Consider the following 20,290-nt stretch of genomic DNA (forward strand, 5'->3'; position numbering starts at 1 on the left):
GCATTTTTCTCTCCCCCTCCTCCCCATGACCTTCCTCCCTGCTTGGCTTCTCTCGTCATGTCTTGTCTGTCTCTATACTTGAGAGACTCTCTCCGCATCGCTCTTCGAACTAAAAACCATGGGCGAATCAACTGGTCCTTAAACGCATTGACACCGTCTTCTCGACGAAGCTCGGGTTCGGGGAACCTGCCTGTCCTGCGGGGCGTGGGTTGCTGGTTACACGATGGACGCGTGGGGAAGTGGCGTGTCTTGTGCCTAGCAGCCCTTTCCGTGGAGGCGTGAAGACATCTACCTATTCGGAACTTTGATTACAGGATTTCTGCTGATTGGAGTTGGCGCTGCCCTGGCTTATCGGAAAATTAAGGAAACGGTGACAGCCGTTAAAAGCCCCCTAAGGCTGCCCGACGCAGATTGGCGTTGGGCAGAGTTGTTGGCACTCAGACTTTGGCATTAAACCGTCAGAATGACAACATCGTGGAGAAGCTGATGGCTCTGCAAATGAAATTGGATCGATTTGAAATCCTATTGGGAAATGGGAGGAAAATGGAGGAATAGTAGTTGCGCAAAATTGAAATGCAGCTACTGGAAGACCAAACAATCCCAATCTTATGCTTTGGCTCCCTCTACCGGGCTTTGGCCAAGGCCGTGACTGGACAACTCCCGAAGATCACTGAAGCGAGACTCTCTCATTCCTTCCCCTATCCACAGACACCTGTGGTTGTTTTCTCCCAGGACCCTTCAAGGCTATCTCCATGGCAACGACCATCTTGCGGTCTGGGAACTTTGTCTGTTGTGGACTGGGGAGGACGACACAGGCCACTCACACACGAACTTCAACACACTGATATGCAATCACCCCACCCCCCGTCCCCACGCCTGCTTTGCCCCCAGGGTGACAGGACGGGTCTGTGTCCGACGCGTGGCGAGGACCGGGCTGGCTGCTTGTCGGTGCTGGTTACCTTCTGCCCCAATGACGGGCTATCGCCCAGTCTTTTTACCTCCCTCCCCTTCCTACTGTTGCAAGTCATGTCTAAGATGTATGTGCTTATGTGCAATGGTGTTTTTCTTCCTCCTGCTCCTTTTCTGTACCCCTCTAGGGCATAGTCGGGGTTGCTTTTTCTTTCTCGCCTCTCTTCCTCATGTTATGCTGTAATCTTTCATCCACCTTTCCAAGATGGCGCCCATGGGCAGGCGCCGGTGTCTTGGTGCGCGAATCTTGCACCTTCCGCCAAAGAAAATTCCTCGTTTGTGAAAACATTCTTGGCAATAAACCTGTTTCTGATTCTGATTCTGATAACAATATATATAAATATATTTATATATATAAATATATATATATATTTAAAGGGCCAGTACCTCCTCAAGATGCAGAGACGTCTGGGAGGCCAGCTTCAGCTCCTCACTGAGAGAGAGACAGAGAGACAGAGAGAGAGACAGACAGAGGTAGAGAGACAGAGAGAGGTAGAGAGACAGAGAGAGGTAAAGAGACAGAGACAGAGAGAGAGAGAGGGGAGAGAGAGACACACATGTTTAACCCCCTTGGCATGAGGCTCTGATCCAGATGAAGGACTCTCAGTCTCTCCTCTCCCCCTCCTGACTGGCCGCTCTACGGTTTAACCCTTTCACACACAGACGGGTTTATTGATCCTCTTCAGACCTCAGAGGAGGATGTCACTGCAGGAGGAGAAGGAGCAGGAGGAGGAGCAGGAGGAGGAGCAGGAGGAGGAGCAGGAGGAGGAGGAGGAGGAGCAGCAGGGAGAGCCAGAGGACGTCTGAGAATTTATGAATCTGGATATTTTTGGATGCTGGAACCGAGCGTGGAGAATGAAATGAGGTCATGAGCGTCTGCTGCATGAGGCGTGTGACACGCAGAGGAAACACGCTAAAGACACGCAGAAGAAACACGCTAAAGACACGCAGAGGAAACACGCTAAAGACACGCAGAGGAAACACGCTAAAGACACGCAGAGGAAACACGCTAAAGACACGCAGAGGAAACACGCTAAAGACACGCAGAGGAAACACACTAAAGACACGCAGAGGAAACACGCTAAAGACACACAGAGAAGACACGCAGAGGAAACACGCTAAAGACACGCAGAGGAAACACACTAAAGACACGCAGAGGAAACACGCTAAAGACACGCAGAGGAAACACACTAAAGACACGCAGAGGAAACACGCTAAAGACACGCAGAGGAAACACGCTAAAGACACGCAGAGGAAACACGCTAAAGACACGCAGAGGAAACACACTAAAGACACGCAGAGGAAACACACTAAAGACACGCAGAGGAAACACGCTAAAGACACACAGAGGAAACACGCTAAAGACACGCAGAGGAAACACGCTAAAGACACACAGAGAAGACACGCAGAGGAAACACGCTAAAGACACACAGAGAAGACACGCAGAGGAAACACGCTAAAGACACGCAGAGGAAACATGCTAAACACACGCAGAGGAAACACGCTAAAGACACGCAGAGGAAACACGCTAAAGATCATTTAGTAAAGACTACTGGAGTTGTGCTATGAATTTAATTTATGCACCAAAACACACAGAAGAAAAGTAATAATTGTAGTTGTTTGTGATTGGTCCCCAGAGGAAAATAAATACATGTATTTATATATATATATATAAATAACTGTATTTATTTATTTATAAATAAATAAATGTATTTATATATATAAATACATGTATTTATTTTTAAATATATATATAAATACATTTATTAAATATATATATATAAAAACATTTATTTATATATATAAATAAATACATTTATCTATATAAATACATGTATTTATATAAATATATATATATATAAATACATTTATTTATATATATAAATAAATACATTTATCTATATAAATATATATGAATAAATGTATTTATATAAATATATATATAAATACATTTATATATATATATATTTATATACACACACTCACACACACACATGCGCGCGCACGCACACACACACACACACTCTGATGTCATAGGGAGGCCCGCCGCCATGTTGGAGCCAGGCAGTTCTCGGAGGAGAGACGGAGCGGTGACATAACCACGGCAGACAGAGGGAGGATGGAGGGAGGATGGAGGACAGATTGCTCCCCATGCAGACTTCTGAAGCAGCTGCTCCTTCAGGACACTACGCATGTCGACCATTAGCCAATCAAATCCATCCGGAGGCAGGATGATGTAAACACACACACACACACACTCTCACACACACTCACAGAGTATTTTTACCTGGACCCGTCAGGGTTCTGCCGGCAATTAAGATGTTAATTAATATGTTGTCATGCCAACACAGCCATGACATCACCAGTACTCACATCTCCTTGCAGAGGTCTTCTGAGCGTCTCCTCTCCTCCAGCAGACGGAGCTGCTCCTGGTGGAGAGAGCTCTGCTGCCTTAAAGCCTCCAGCTGGAAGAGGAGCACACACACACACACACACACACACACACAGAGACACACACACAGAGACACACACACACACACACACACACACACACACACACACACACACACACACACACACACACACACACACACACAGACACAGAGACACACACACAGAGACACACACACACACACAGAGACACACAGAGACACACACACACACAGACACAGAGACACACACACACACAGACACACACACACACACACAGAGACACACACACACACAGACACACAGACACACACACACACAGACACACAGACACACACACACACACACACACACAGACACACACACAGAGACACACACACACACACACACACACACACACACACACACAGAGACACACACACACACACAGAGACACAGACACACACACACAGAGACACACACACAGAGACACACACACACAGACACACACACACACACACAGACACACACACACACAGAGACACACACACACACACAGAGACACACACACACACACACAGACACACACACAGAGACACACACAGACACACACAGAGACACATACACACACAGACACACACACACACACAGAGACACATACACACACAGAGACACATACACACACACACACAGAGACACACACAGACACACACACACACACAGAGACACACACAGACACACACACACACACAGAGACACATACACACACAGACACACGTCATGATTTCTCTGAGGAGTCGTGAAGGTTTCAAAGAGACAAACACATTTGTGACTTTTTGTTGCTTGAATAAACAGAATAAAGAGCCTCCTCCTCTCAGCAGGAAGACAACTGAGGGTCAGAGGGCAGCAGCTCCGTCTTTCAATCAGGGGGTTGGAGGTTCAATCCCCGCCCTAGTCGATGTGTCCTTGAGCAAGACACTTAACCCTGAATTGCTATTTGAATAGAATTGAATAGAGGTGGAGAGGTAGAGAGGGCAATACGTGGCTGGCATGAAGACCCATTAGCCAATCAGAACGCTTGTACTGTTGTTGCTCTATAATAATTCATCTTTATTCATAAAGAACATGTAAGATAGTGGTCTGATGCTGCCAGAGGAGACGCAGGTCAAGGACAGCGTCATCAGTGTATTGCTGCTTATGCTTCAACTCTGTCAGAATGTTTTTGGCATTGGGTGCCCTTTTTGGGGTTTGAGCACCTGCCCAACACGTGTTCCATCCTGTGCTTCACGGAGGCTGTGTGGCTCGGTACCAGACTCTGCGCTGCAGTTGGCTGGCTGCCAACTTTTCAGAGCGGACCGACACACGGAACTCTCCGGAAAGACGAAAGGTGGAGGAATCTGCTTCTATATTAACTGTGGCTGGTGCAACGACGTGACAGCGATCCAACAACACTGTTCTCCTGATCTGGAATATTTGATCATCAATTGCAAACCCTTCTCCTCCCCCCGCGAGTTCGCCTCATTCATTCTGGTTGGTGTTTACATTCCACCGCAAGCGAACGTGCAAGAGGCACAACGCACGCCGACCGGATACTATGTGGAAAACGGACCAACCCGGACTCCCTAGCTATTGTCCTCGGCGACTTTAACAAGGGAAATCTCTCCCGCGAACTCCCCAAATACAAACAGTTTATGAAATGCCCGAGCAGAGAGGAGAACATTCTGGATCACTGCTCCACCACAGGAAGCAGAGCCTACCACGCCGTCCCCCGCGCTGCACTCGGACGGACCCACGTCATGGTCCATCTGATTCCTGCATACAGGCAGAAACTTAAACTCTGCAAAGCTGTTGTCAGGACTTCAAAGCAGTGGACCAGTGAGGCTGTGGAGGATCTCCAGGCTGCTTGGCTGCAGACTGGGAGGTTTCAGGAGCTTCAGACAGCTTGGACCACGGAGGCTGTGACTTCTTACATCAGCTTCTGTGAGGACAGCTGTGTTCCATCACCACCAGGGTGAGTTACAACAATGACAAACCCTGGTTCACAGTGGAACTCAAGAAGCTGAGACTGGAGAAGGAAGAGGCGTTCAGGAGTGGGAATAGAGACGGATATGTAGAGGCAAAACACCGGTTTAGGAAGGAGGTGAGAGATGCTAAGCATGTTTAAAACTTGAACACCAGTTCTCAGCCAACGACTCTGCCTCTGTCTGAAAGGGCTGAGGCTGATCACCAACTGTAAGCCTGGAGCCCCCCACTCCACTCACGACTCACGCCTGGCCAGCAGCTTGAACGACTTCTACTGTCGCTTTGATGGACAATGGAGCAGTCCTGACACCCTCCCCCGTGACACCTCCCCCCAGCCCATCAACTGCACTGGCACAGCAGAGGCCGGCGCCTCACAACTGCCCACCTCAGAGCCCCCCCCCCTCCACAGTGACGACTCTCCATCTTTGAGAGACGTCAACAGACTTTTTCAGAGACAGAACCCCATAAAGCAGCCGGGCCAGACTCTGTCTCTCCATCCATCCTGAAGCACTGTGCTGATCATCTCCGGTGTTCACAGACATGTTTATCACCTCACTGGAGACGTGCCACGTACCAGCCTGCCTCAAGACCTCCACCATCATCCCCGTCCCCAAAAAAACTAAAGTCACTGGACTCTGACTCCAGACCCGTCCTGACCTCTGTGGTGATGAAGGCATTTGAGCGTCTGGTGCTGGTTCACCTCAAAGCCATCACTGACCCTCTCCTGGACCCCCTGCAGTTTGCCTCCAGAGCCAACAGGTCTGTAGACGATGCGGTCAACATGGCCCTTCATCCTCCAGCACCTGGACTCCTCCTGTTTGTTGACTTCAGCTCTGCCTTCAACACCATCATCCCGGCTCTGATGCAGGACAAGCTCTCCCACCTGCAGATGGATCACCGACTTCCTGTCTGACAGGAGGCAGCGTCTCTGACTCCAGGACTAGAAGCCCGGTTCCCCTCAGGCCCCGGTTCTTTCCCCTCGACTGTCCTCCTGTAGACCAACAGCTGCACCTCCAGTCACCAGTCCGTCAAGATCCTGAAGTTCACGGACGACACCACCCTCATTGGGCTCATCTCTGGGGGGACGAGTCCGCCTACAGGTGGGAGACGGATCATCTGGTGACCTGCTGTGGGCAGAACAACCTGGAGCTCAAGGCTCTGAAGACAGTGGAGATGGTCGTAGACTTCAGAAGGAACCCCCCCCCCCCCATCACCCGGAGGGACTCCCCAGTCGACACTGCAGAGTCCTTCCGCTTCCTGGGCACCATCACCTCCATCACCTCCATCACCTCCCAGGACCTCAAGTGGCAGCTGAACATCAGCTCCCTCACCAACAGAGCTCAACAGAGGATGTTCTTTCTGCGGCAGCTGAAGAAGTTCAACCAAAGACAATGATGGTGCACTTCTCCACCTGCATCATGGAGTCCATCCTCTCCTCCTGCATCCCCACCTGGTACGCTGCTGCTGCCACTGCCAGTGACAAAGGCCGACTGCAGCGTGTCATCCGCTCTGCCAGAAGGTGATTGGCTGCAATCTGCATCTCTACAGGACTTGTTGGCCTCTAGGACCCTGAGGCGGGCGGGTCACAGTGTGGCCGACCCCTCCCACCCGGGTCACATTGTGGCCGACCCCTCCCACCGGGTCACATTGTGGCCGACCCTCCCACCGGGTCACAATGTGGCCGACCCTCCCACCGGGTCACAGTGTGGCCGACCCCTCCCACCGGGTCACATTGTGGCCGACCCTCCCACCGGGTCACAGTGTGGCCGACCCTCCCACCCGGGTCACATTGTGGCCGACCTCTCCCACCCGGGTCACAGAGTGGCCGACCCCTCCCACCCGGGTCACATTGTGGCCGACCCCTCCCACCCGGGTCACAGAGTGGCCGACCCCTCCCACCCGGGTCACATTGTGGCCGACCCCTCCCACCCGGGTCACAGAGTGGCCGACCCCTCCCACTCGGGTCACATTGTGGCCGACCCCTCCCACCCGGGTCACATTGTGGCCGACCCCTCCCACTCGGGTCACATTGTGGCCGACCCCTCCCACCCGGGTCACATTGTGGCCGACCCCTCCCACCCGGGTCACATTGTGGCCGACCCCTCCCACCGGGTCACAGTGTGGCCGACCCTCCCACCGGGTCACATTGTGGCCGACCCTCCCACCGGGTCACAGTGTGGCCGACCCTCCCACCGGGTCACATTGTGGCCGACCCCTCCCACCGGGTCACAGAGTGGCCGACCCTCCCACCCCGGTCACATTGTGGCCGACCCCTCCCACTCGGGTCACATTGTGGCCGACCTCCCACCGGGTCACAGAGTGGCCGACCCCTCCCACCGGGTCACATTGTGGCCGACCCTCCCACTCGGGTCACAGAGTGGCCGACCTCCCACCGGGTCACATTGTGGCCGACCCTCCCACCGGGTCACATTGTGGCCGACCCTCCCACCGGGTCACATTGTGGCCGACCCTCCCACCGGGTCACATTGTGGCCGACCCCTCCCACTCGGGTCACATTGTGGCCGACCCCTCCCACCCGGGTCACATTGTGGCCGACCCCTCCCACCCGGGTCACAGTGTGGCCGACCCCTCCCACCCGGGTCACAGTGTGGCCGACCCCTCCCACCCGGGTCACATTGTGGCCGACCCCTCCCACCCGGGTCACATTGTGGCTGACCCCTCCCACCCGGGTCACATCCTCTTTGAGGTCCTTCCCTCCGGCAGGAGGCTGCGGTCCATCAGGACCAAAACCTCACGCCACAAAACCAGCTTCTTCCCGGCTGCCGTTGGCCTTCATGAACAAGGCCCGGACCCCCACCTGACGGGGTCACTTACCCCTCCCCCACACCTCAAGCCTGTGTTATGCACACACTACTTTGCACACTGAACATTGCACATGCACTCCTGCCCTGCTTTTTGTATTGTAGTACTTATTGTGTTTGTATAGTACTTATTGTGTTCTGATGTTTTATGTCATTTTATGTTCACTGTATGCACCCATACACCAGAACAAATTCCAGGTAGGTGTAAACCTACTTGGCAATAAATACAATTCTGATAATTGATACATTATAATCATTTGAAATTATTATAATGTATCATTTATGTGAAGAATGAAGCATACCTGTACCTCTGAGGTGGAGTACAGTAGAAGTACATCATGTACCTCTGAGGTGGAGTACAGTAGAAGTACATCATGTACCTCTGAGGTAGAGTACAGTAGAAGTACATCATGTACCTCTGAGGTGGAGTACAGTAGAAGTACATCATGTACCTCTGAGGTGGAGTACAGTAGAAGTACACCATGTATCTCTGAGGTGAGTACAGTAGAAGTACATCATGTACCTCTGAGGTAGAGTACAGTAGAAGTACACCATGTACCTCTGAGGTAGAGTACAGTAGAAGTACATCATGTACCTCTGAGGTGGAGTACAGTAGAAGTACACCATGTACCTCTGAGGTGGAGTACAGTAGAAGTACACCGTGTACCACTGAGGTGGAGTACAGTAGAAGTACACCGTGTACCTCTGAGGTGAGTACAGTAGAAGTACACCATGTACCTCTGAGGTGGAGTACAGTAGAAGTACATCATGTACCTCTGAGGTGGAGTACAGTAGAAGTACACCATGTATCTCTGAGGTGAGTACAGTAGAAGTACACCATGTACCTCTGAGGTGGAGTACAGTAGAAGTACACCGTGTACCTCTGAGGTGGAGTACAGTAGAAGTACACCGTGTACCTCTGAGGTGGAGTACAGTAGAAGTACACCGTGTACCTCTGAGGTGGAGTACAGTAGAAGTACATCATGTACCTCTGAGGTGAGTACAGTAGAAGTACACCGTGTACCTCTGAGGTGGAGTACAGTAGAAGTACACCATGTACCTCTGAGGTGGAGTACAGTAGAAGTACACCGTGTACCTCTGAGGTGGAGTACAGTAGAAGTACACCATGTACCTCTGAGGTGGAGTACAGTAGAAGTACACCGTGTACCTCTGAGGTGAGTACAGTAGAAGTACATCATGTACCTCTGAGGTGGAGTACAGTAGAAGTACACCGTGTACCTCTGAGGTGAGTACAGTAGAAGTACATCGTGTACCTCTGAGGTGGAGTACAGTAGAAGTACACCATGTACCTCTGAGGTGGAGTACAGTAGAAGTACACCATGTACCTCTGAGGTGGAGTACAGTAGAAGTACACCGTGTACCTCTGAGGTGAGTACAGTAGAAGTACATCATGTACCTCTGAGGTGGAGTACAGTAGAAGTACACCGTGTACCTCTGAGGTACATGAGGTACATGTAGTGTAAAAGCTCCTCAGGTGAACTCACCTGGCGACGCTCCTCCTGCAGCTCCCGGACCTCGTTCCTCGCCCGCTCCAGCTCTGACAGGAAACAGGAAGTGGTCATGGTTGAGTCTCCTTCACGCTCTCTTTCTAAAGGCAGCGTTGCCGTGGCGACGCGGTCGCTCACCTCGCTCCGCCTCCTCCGCCCGCCCGCTCCGCCCCTCGGCTGCCTGGAGCCGCCGCCTCTGAAACGGAGAGAAACATTCCTGATCCTCACGATGACATCACGATGATGTCACCCGTTATGATGTCACCCGTTATGATGTCATCTGTTATGATGTCATCCATTATGATGTCACCCGTTATGATGTCATCCGTTATGATGTCATCACGATGATGTCACCCGTTATGATGTCATCCGTTATGATGTTATGAGTCCTCTCACCAGGCCGGAGAGCTGCTCCTCCAGAGAGTTCTTATCCTGCTGCGCCGACTGGACGTCTTTCTGTCTGCTCTCCACGTCGACGCTCAGCTCGCCGATCTGACACAGGGGCGCACGCACGCACACGCACGCACACGCACACGCACACGCACACACAGTCTGTTTACATTGGCGGCTAAAAGGAAGCAAACAGAAACTACCGACTCCTCCGGCTGTACATCGGGCCATAAATGATGCATGATGGGACATGATCATGATTATTATTGAGCCGGGCGGCCTCAGCTCCTCTCCTGAGACATGACGATGACGATCTCACCTTCCTCTCCTGAGACTGGGCGCGGGCCTCCAGGCTGCTGATGTGCTGCTGGGAGCGGGACGCCGCGTCCTCCTCCTGCCGCGACGCAAGCAGCCGGAGGTCGGCCGCCTCGCGCTCCAGCTCCATGATGCGGGAGCGCTCCGACACCGTGGCCACCTGGGGGGGGGGGGGATCTGGTTATAGAGTACTCAAGTCACATGTTGAGTCACTGTGAAGATTTTGGGCTGTGACTTTTATTTTATCTTTTTACTTATTTGTTGATTAATCGTTTGTCTTAAAAGAAATTCCAAGGAGACATTTTCACGTCGTTTGTTTTGCAAAAAACAACAATCCAAAGACCTAAACAAATATTTCATTTAACGACTGTATGATAATTATTCAGAGCGGGTCAATTAGTAGAAATAGAGTCTGAAATAAACGTGACATCACTATTAACAGTGATGAATACTGTTAAATAAAACCAACAAGTAATACATCATGTGTGTGTGTGTGTGTGTAGCCACTGTTGTTCCCTCATCACCAAACACACACACACACAGTAGTTTAGTGTGTTCACTTGAGCACCGTGAACAGTGAACACCTTTCAGTTTTAACCCTTTAGTTTTAACCCTTTAAACTTCATCTACTTGTTCACTTCCTGTTTACCTTCATGCACATTTAGCTCAGATTATTAATTCTGGTTTCTACCTGACGACGGTCCTCAAACCCTAAATTATGGATGAATGAGAAGAGAGATCAAGATTGTTTCTGTCCATCCGCTAACCTGGAACAGGACTTTGTTCTGGTCTTGGCCCTGGTCTTGGCCCTGGTCTTGGCCCTGGTCTTGGACCCAGTCTTGGCCCCGGTCTTGGCCCTGGTCTTGGACCCGGTCTTGGCCCTGGTCTTGGCCCTGGTCTTGGACCCGGTCTTGGCCCTGGTCTTGGACCCGGTCTTGGCCCTGGTCTTGGACCCGGTCTTGGCCCTGGTCTTGGCCCTGGTCTTGGACCCGGTCTTGGCCCTGGTCTTGGCCCTGGTCCTTGTCTTGGCCCTGGTCTTGGCCCTGGTCTTGGACCCGTCCCCCAGCCCTGATCAAAGCAACACATTGATGGTTGGAGTCGTTCGTGGGAAGAAGAAAGGAGAAAGTGATTGTGGTCCAGAATCTATCTGTAAATGAGAAACAGACGTCCATGCACACGTCGGGGTCTCAGGTGGGTAGAAGTGGTTTTTGGGGGGGCCCTAGTTGGGTAGAGGTGGTTTGGGAGGGGCCCCTAGGTGGGTAGAGGTGGTTTTGGGGGGCCCCTAGGTGGGTAGAGGTGGTTTTGGGGGGCCCCATGGTGGGTAGAGGTGGTTTTGGGGGGCCCCATGGTGGGTAGAGGTGGTTTTGGGAGGCCCCTAGGTGGGTAGAGGTGGTTTTGGGGGGCCCCATGGTGGGTAGAGGTGGTTTTGGGAGGCCCCTAGGTGGGTAGAGGTGGTTTTGGGGGGCCCCATGGTGGGTAGAGGTGGTTTTGGGGGGCCCTAGGTGGGTAGAGGTGGTTTTGGGGGGCCCCATGGTGGGTAGAGGTGGTTTTGGGGGGCCCCATGGTGGGTAGAGGTGGTTTTGGGGGTCTCAGGGGGTAGAGGTGGTTTGGGGGCCCCATGGTGGGTAGAGGTGGTTTTGGGGGGGCCCTAGGTGGGTAGAGGTGGTTTGGGGGGTCTCAGGGGGGTAGAGGTGGTTTTGGGGGGCCCCATGGTGGGTAGAGGTGGTTTTGGGGGGGCCCCATGGTGGGTAGAGGTGGTTTTGGGGGGTCTCAGGGGGGTAGAGGTGGTTTTTGGGGGCCCCAGTGGGATGTTTGTATGCGACTCCTCGGTCACTGAGACGCCCCCGGCCCTCTTTACCCGGGTGTCCTCTAAATCCCTCTGCAGCTTCTCAGCTTTGGTCTTCTCAAAGAGAAGGCTCTGCTCGAGCTCCTTTATGTGGGCCAGCTCCAGTCGGGTCTGCGTCTGTTAGTAAGAGAAGAAGAGCAGGAGGAGGAGGAGAACACGGACATGCCAGCTGAGCAGAGAAGGAGACGAGGAGGGGACAACACTCACTATCTCAAATCATCTCCTTTAAGCGGCTCGCGTCTCAGAACTTGAAGGACGATGACGACAAAAGAGGACTGAAGGGGGCGGGGCATAGAGGAAACGCTCAAGAACAGACGAGTGGATGACAAGATGACGAGAGGATGAAAGCATGAATGAATGAAAGGAGAGCGGCGCGAAGAGAGCAGAGTCCCAACGAGAAAGAAGATGAAAGATTCCACGAGAAGAATGAGGGATGATCGCTTCTTCAAGAAGGGAAATGCAAAAGCAGCAGTTTAGTGCTAATGAATAAATAAAATAAAAAGGTTAGAACCCAGAGGGCGTAGAGCTGGTTCCAACTGGTGAGTTCAAGGGACAGGAGACGTGTGGGTGCTTCATCAACATCTACCTCCAGCTCTCCCCGGGCGATGCAGGCCTCCTCCACACTGAACTGCAGGTCCTCTACTTTCCTGTCAGGAAGAAGCACCATCAGGCTCAGAAGGGGGCGTGGCTGCTCCGCGTGGGCGTCGCCGAGGCCGCTCACCGCTTCTCCTCCTCCAGCTGGTTGAGCAGCTCCACCTTGTCCCGGTCGGCCGCCTCCACCAGAGAGCGCAGCTGGTCCAGCTTGGCCTCCATCTCCACGGCGACCTGAGAACACGGGGGGGGGGGGGGGGGGGGGGCGATGACATCATGTGTGTGTGTGTGTGTCTCTCTGTGAGTGTGTGTCTCTGTATGTGTCTCTCTGTGTGTGTGTGTCTCTGTGTGTGTGTCTCTCTGTGAGTGTGTGTCTCTGTATGTGTCTCTCTGTGTGTGTGTGTGTGTGTGTCTCTGTGTGTGTGTCTGTGTGTGTCTCTGTGTGTGTGTGTGTCTCTGTGTGTGTGTCTCTGTGTGTGTGTGTGTGTCTCTGTGTGTGTCTGTGTGTGTGTCTCTGTGTGTGTGTCTCTGTGTGTGTGTCTCTGTGTGTGTGTCTCTGTGTGTGTGTCTCTGTGTGTGTGTCTCTGTGTGTGTGTCTCTGTGTGTGTGTCTCTGTGTGTGTGTCTCTGTGTGTGTGTGTCTCTGTGTGTGTGTGTCTCTGTGTGTGTGTGTCTCTGTGTGTGTGTCTCTGTGTGTGTGTGTCTCTGTGTGTGTGTCTCTGTGTGTGTGTGTCTCTGTGTGTGTCTCTCTGTGTGTGTGTCTCTGTGTGTGTGTGTGTGTCTCTGTGTGTGTGTGTCTCTGTGTGTGTGTGTGTGTCTCTGTGTGTGTGTGTCTCTGTGTGTCTCTGTGTGTGTCTCTGTGTGTGTGTCTCTGTGTGTGTGTGTGTCTCTGTGTGTGTGTGTGTGTCTCTGTGTGTGTGTCTCTGTGTGTGTGTGTCTCTCTCTGTGTGTGTGTGTCTCTCTCTGTGTGTGTCTCTGTGTGTGTCTCTGTGTGTGTGTGTGTCTCTCTGTGTGTGTGTGTGTCTCTGTGTGTGTGTGTGTCTCTCTGTGTGTGTGTGTGTCTCTGTGTGTGTGTGTGTCTGTGTCCGACCTGCTCCCGCCCTCTCCTCAGCAGCAGCAGCTCCTGCTGCACCTCCCCAGCGTGGCTGGTTGCCTTGGCGACCTCTCCTCTCTCCAGGTCCTGCTCCGCCAGCAGCTGCTCGATGTGCTGCTGCTTCTCCTTCAGCGCCTCCTGCAGCGCCGTGGTGCCGGAGATCTTACGGGCGTAGCGCGCCGACGTCTCCGTCAGCTGGCGGAGGAAATCACTTTAGCGTGGAGACGGTTTCAGGGGGTGTGGATCGTGTTTTGCGTGGTCGGAGCTCCCACCAGTCCGGCCCGGCTGGGCTTGCCGCTGACGGAGGAGGTGGCGGAGCTGAGCGAGCTGACGGAGGAGGCGCTGGGGCTCCTCTTGAGGTCCGACATCCTCCGCGAGCCCCTCCCCTTGGAGGGCGTGGTGCACGGGAAGCCGATGCGTGTCACCTTGTGGGCCGGGGCGAACAGGCCGTACCGGGACGAGCACTGGAAGTACCTGAGGGGAGGTGCCAGGAGGACGTTAACAACCAATCAGGTGCAGCGTGGGCGGCGGCCTCACCGGGTGCCGGCCACGGCTCCGTCGTTCTTGCCGAGCGGCTCGTCCAGCTCCACGCCGCACCAGCCGCCCTTGGCGAAGTCCGTCTCTCCCAGGAAGCGGACCGCTCCGGCCTTGTTCCCTCCGACCTGCGGCGACACGTCAGAATGTTTCTTTATTCACGGCTTTGTTTACGCTGTCGAACAGGACCCTGAATGCAACACAGAAGCAGGCTGAGCGTCCCAAGTCTATTAACTACACCTCCCGTTACCCCTCACTCGCTTCCTTTCCTTGCATCCTAGTCCCTCCCACCATCAACTAAATAAACTGGATCAAGAAATCAAACTACAAAGAAAATATTAGTGTCCCTATGACATCATGATTACACGCCCCGGTACATCGTGACCGTATGACATCATGATTACACGCCCCGGTACGTCGTGACCGTATGACATCATGATTACACGCCCCGGTACATCGTGACCGTATGACATCATGATTACACGCCCCGGTACGTCGTGACCCTATGACATCATGATTACACGCCCCGGTACGTCGTGACCGTATGACATGATGATTACACGCCCCGGTACGTCGTGTGCCTATGACATCATGATTACACGCCCCGGTACATCGTGACCGTATGACATCATGATTACACGCCCCGGTACGTCGTGTCCCTATGACATCATGATTACACGCCCCGGTACGTCGTGTCCCTATGACATCATGATTACACGCCCGCACGTCGTGACGCTATGACATCATGATTACACGCCCCGGTACGTCGTGTCCCTATGACATCATGATTACACGCCCCGGTACGTCGTGTCCCTATGACATCATGATTACACGCCCCGGTACGTCGTGTCCCTATGACATCATGATTACACGCCCCGGTACGTCGTGTCCCTATGACATCATGATTACACGCCCCGGTACGTCGTGTCCCTATGACGTCATGATTACACGCCCCGGTACGTCGTGTCCCTATGACATCATGATTACACGCCCCGGGGACATCGTGACCCTATGACATCATGATTACACGCCCCGGTACGTCGTGTCCCTATGACATCATGATTACACGCCCCGGTACGTCGTGACCCTATGACATCATGATTACACGCCCCGGTACGTCGTGTCCCTATGACATCATGATTACACGCCCCGGTACGTCGTGACCCTATGACATCATGATTACACGCCCCGGTACGTCGTGTCCCTATGACATCATGATTACACGCCCCGGTACGTCGTGACCCTATGACATCATGATTACACGCCCCGGTACGTCGTGTCCCTATGACATCATGATTACACGCCCCGGGGACATCGTGACCCTATGACATCATGATTACACGCCCCGGTACGTCGTGTCCCTATGACATCATGATTACACGCCCCGGTACGTTGTGTCCTCTCTTACCAGCACGCGGTCGCCCAGCCTCAGCTCCCTCCTCTTCTTCATGGACTCCGTGTCCGAGACGTTGGACACCGACTCGCTGGACGTGAGCACGCGGCTGCAGGCGGCGCTCGTCTTCACGCTCAGGGCGGCGGCGGCAGGTTCGCTCGGCGCAGAGGCTGCCGGCGCCGGCCCGGGCGCCCCTCCCCCATCGGCCTCCGTCTCCGGCAGCGCGCTCTTGGACAGCTTGGAGGGCCTCGTGAAGATCCCCTTCCCGTCCTCGCACTGGAAGTAGCGGACCCCCGCCACGGAGCCGTCGTTCTTCCCGATGGGCTCGTCCAGCACGACGCCCGCCCACTGGCCCGGGGCGAACTGAGCCGGCCCCACGAAGTGCACCTGGCCGGGCTTGTTGCCGTTCACCCAGACCCGCTCGCCCACCTGGAAGTCCACGCTGGCATCCGGGGTCGGGGAGGGGGGGGAGGGGGACTTCTCTGGAGGAACCGGCTTTGGAGCGCCTGCATTCACAAACAACACCTTTTATTAAATATGTATTTATAAAAGTGATTTACAAATGAGGTATTTATATAATTATTTCATCTAAAACCAGTGATGATTGTCATTTTGGTTGTTAGTTGCTACATATAATAATGTATTTTAGGGGATTACTGTACAAATATCCCAGGTTTATGTTCAACATATTTTAATTATCCGTCTACAGAATGCAAAATATATAAAAGATACATTAAAAAAACTACTTTTTACATTTTTACAAACTTTCCTACATCATATATATATGAGAGATTATGACTATATATATATTTTATATTATATTTGTTATTATATATTTATATATATTTTATACAATATTATAATATACAATACAAATGTAATATACTATATATATTTTATATATATAACATGCAATATATAAATATTGTATAATAAACAATATACACAAATATATATTATATATATTATATATAAATATTGTAAAATAAACAATATATACAAATATATATATATAAAATATACAATATATATAAATAAACATTTAAATAGTATATGATATATAATATATATAAATATATATTATATCATTATAAATATATATTGTATAACATATATATTGTATATTATAACATATATATTGTATATTATAATATTGTATATTGTATAAATTATTAAAATATATATATATATATATCCATCCCAGGTTTAATTATCGGTCTCCAGAACGTCAGCAAAAAATATAAAAGATATAAATTCTGTTTACGATCTTATGCTGAAATATGAAAGTATTTATTTACATTTGAGGAACTAGAAACTATGAAGTGTTTTACTTCTTTGGGTTATTATTTCGTCACTTGTTTCACTTTGAGGAATAAAAATAAAATAACCACAAGAAAAATTTAATAAATAAACAGTTTAAATAAAAAATGTTAAAGATTGAAGAACAAGTAAACAAATAAACAAATTTGGAGGGAGTTCTTACCGGAGGACGGGGACGTCCTTGAAGGCACCGCGTGTGGACGGACGACTTTGCTCGGGGCTTTGAGCCCGCTGACCTTCCCCGGTGTACTCATGACCTCTGGGGGGGGGGGGGGGTATCTGGCCTGATCAAGGAGGGGCACTCGGACCTCCCCACCACCCCATGAAGCCCCCTGGAACAAAAAGAGATCCATGGAGGACATTTATGATAAACTGGAGGATGAAGTGTTTATGTGATGATGCATGTTTATGATAAACTAAAGGATGAAGTGTTTATGTGATGCATGTTTATGATAAACTGGAGGATGAAGTGTTTATGTGATGATGCATGTTTATGATAAACTAAAGGATGAAGTGTTTATGTGATGATGCATGTTTATGATAAACTAAAGGATGAAGTGTTTATGTGATGATGCATGTTTATGATAAACTAAAGGATGAAGTGTTTATGTGATGATGCATGTTTATGATAAACTAAAGGATGAAGTGTTTATGTGATGATGCATGTTTATGATAAACTAAAGGATGAAGTGTTTATGTGATGATGCATGTTTATGATAAACTAAAGGATGAAGTGTTTATGTGATGATGCATGTTTATGATAAACTAAAGGATGAAGTGTTTATGTGATGATGCCTATTTATGATAAACTGGAGGATGAAGTGTTTATGTGATGATGCATGTTTATGATAAACTGGAGGATGAAGTGTTTATGTGATGATGCATGTTTATGATAAATTAAGGATGAAGTGTTTATGTGATGATGCATGTTTATGATAAACTAAAGGATGAAGTGTTTATGTGATGATGCATGTTTATGATAAACTAAAGGATGAAGTGTTTATGTGATGATGCATGTTTATGATAAACTGGAGGATGAAGTGTTTATGTGATGATGCATGTTTATGATAAACTAAAGGATGAAGTGTTCATGTGATGAATGTTTATGATAAACTGGAGGATGAAGTGTTTATGTGATGATGCATGTTTATGATAAACTAAAGGATGAAGTGTTTACGTGATGATGCATGTTTATGATAAACTAAAGGATTAAGTGTTTATGTGATGATGCATGTTTATGATAAACTGGAGGATGAAGTGTTTATGTGATGATGCATGTTTATGATAAATTAAGGATGAAGTGTTTATGTGATGATGCATGTTTATGATAAACTAAAGGATGAAGTGTTTATGTGATGCATGTTTATGATAAACTAAAGGATTCAGTGTTTATGTGATGATGCATGTTTATGATAAACTGGAGGATGAAGTGTTTATGTGATGCATGTTTATGATAAACTAAAGGATGAAGTGTTTATGTGATGATGCATGTTTATGATAAACTGGAGGATGAAGTGTTTATGTGATGATGAATGGTTATGATAAACTAAAGGATGAAGTGTTTATGTGATGTATGTTTATGATAAACTGGAGGATGAAGTGTTTATGTGATGAATGTTGATGATAAACTGAAGGATGAAGTGTTTATGAGATGATGAATGTTTATGATAAACTGAAGGATGAAGTGTTTATGTGATGAATGTTTATGATAAACTGAAGGATGAAGTGTTTATGTGATGAATGTTGATGATAAACTGAAGGATGAAGTGTTTATGTGATGAATGTTTATGATAAACTGAAGGATGAAGTGTTTATGTGATGATGAATGTTTATGATAAACTGAAGGGTGAAGTGTTTATGTGATGATGAATGTTTATGATAAACTGAAGGATGAAGTGTTTATGTGATGATGAATGTTTATGATAAACTGAAGGATGAAGTGTTTATGTGATGATAAATGTTGATGATAAACTGAAGGATGAAGTGTTTATGTGATGAATGTTTATGATAAACTGAAGGATGAAGTGTTTATGTGATGAATGTTGATGATAAACTGAAGGATGAAGTGTTTATGTGATGAATGTTTATGATAAACTGAAGGATGAAGTGTTTATGTGATGATGCATGTTTATGATAAATTAAGGATGAAGTGTTTATGTGATGATGCATGTTTATGATAAACTAAAGGATGAAGTGTTTATGTGATGATGCATGTTTATGATAAACTAAAGGATGAAGTGTTTATGTGATGATGCATGTTTATGATAAACTGGAGGATGAAGTGTTTATGTGATGATGCATATTTATGATAAACTAAAGGATGAAGTGTTCATGTGATGAATGTTTATGATAAACTGGAGGATGAAGTGTTTATGTGATGATGCATGTTTATGATAAACTAAAGGATGAAGTGTTTATGTGATGATGCATGTTTATGATAAACTAAAGGATGAAGTGTTTATGTGATGATGCATGTTTATGATAAACTGGAGGATGAAGTGTTTATGTGATGATGCATGTTTATGATAAACTAAAGGATGAAGTGTTTATGTGATGATGCATGTTTATGATAAACTGGAGGATGAAGTGTTTATGTGATGATGCATGTTTATGATAAACTGGAGGATGAAGTGTTTATGTGATGAATGTTGATGATAAACTGAAGGATGAAGTGTTTATGAGATGATGAATGTTTATGATAAACTGAAGGATTAAGTGTTTATGTGATGATGCATGTTTATGATAAACTAAAGGATGAAGTGTTTATGTGATGATGCATGTTTATGATAAACTGAAGGATGAAGTGTTTATGTGATGTATGTTGATGATAAACTGAAGGATGAAGTGTTTATGTGATGAATGTTTATGATAAACTGAAGGATGAAGTGTTTATGTGATGATGAATGTTTATGATAAACTGAAGGGTGAAGTGTTTATGTGATGAATGTTTATGATAAACTTAAGGATGAAGTGTTTATGTGATGATGAATGTTTATGATAAACTGAAGGATGAAGTGTTTATGTGATGATAAATGTTTATGATAAACTGAAGGATGAAGTGTTTATGTGATGAATGTTT

At 48.7% G+C, this 20,290-nt stretch overlaps 1 protein-coding gene across 1 annotated transcript in view; it reads right to left on the reverse strand.

Annotated features, from left to right (window-relative positions):
• clip1b (CAP-GLY domain containing linker protein 1b) overlaps positions 1 to 20,290 on the reverse strand; it is a 35,090-nt gene that overhangs the window by 13,451 nt on the left and 1,349 nt on the right. Inside the window, exons 2-15 of the mRNA XM_056431937.1 lie at positions 17,375 to 17,543; positions 15,907 to 16,397; positions 14,502 to 14,626; positions 14,237 to 14,438; positions 13,962 to 14,159; positions 13,003 to 13,106; positions 12,868 to 12,928; positions 12,294 to 12,398; positions 10,440 to 10,595; positions 10,127 to 10,222; positions 9,869 to 9,926; positions 9,728 to 9,780; positions 3,343 to 3,434; positions 1,357 to 1,402 (exon numbers count right to left, since the gene is read on the reverse strand). Of these exons, the coding sequence (XP_056287912.1) occupies positions 1,357 to 1,402; positions 3,343 to 3,434; positions 9,728 to 9,780; positions 9,869 to 9,926; positions 10,127 to 10,222; positions 10,440 to 10,595; positions 12,294 to 12,398; positions 12,868 to 12,928; positions 13,003 to 13,106; positions 13,962 to 14,159; positions 14,237 to 14,438; positions 14,502 to 14,626; positions 15,907 to 16,397; positions 17,375 to 17,543 (1,956 nt within the window). The remainder of the gene's footprint in view (positions 1 to 1,356; positions 1,403 to 3,342; positions 3,435 to 9,727; positions 9,781 to 9,868; positions 9,927 to 10,126; positions 10,223 to 10,439; positions 10,596 to 12,293; positions 12,399 to 12,867; positions 12,929 to 13,002; positions 13,107 to 13,961; positions 14,160 to 14,236; positions 14,439 to 14,501; positions 14,627 to 15,906; positions 16,398 to 17,374; positions 17,544 to 20,290) is intronic.

Source organism: Pseudoliparis swirei, chromosome 15 (genome assembly GCF_029220125.1).
Source record: "Pseudoliparis swirei isolate HS2019 ecotype Mariana Trench chromosome 15, NWPU_hadal_v1, whole genome shotgun sequence".
NCBI lineage: Eukaryota > Metazoa > Chordata > Actinopteri > Perciformes > Liparidae > Pseudoliparis > Pseudoliparis swirei.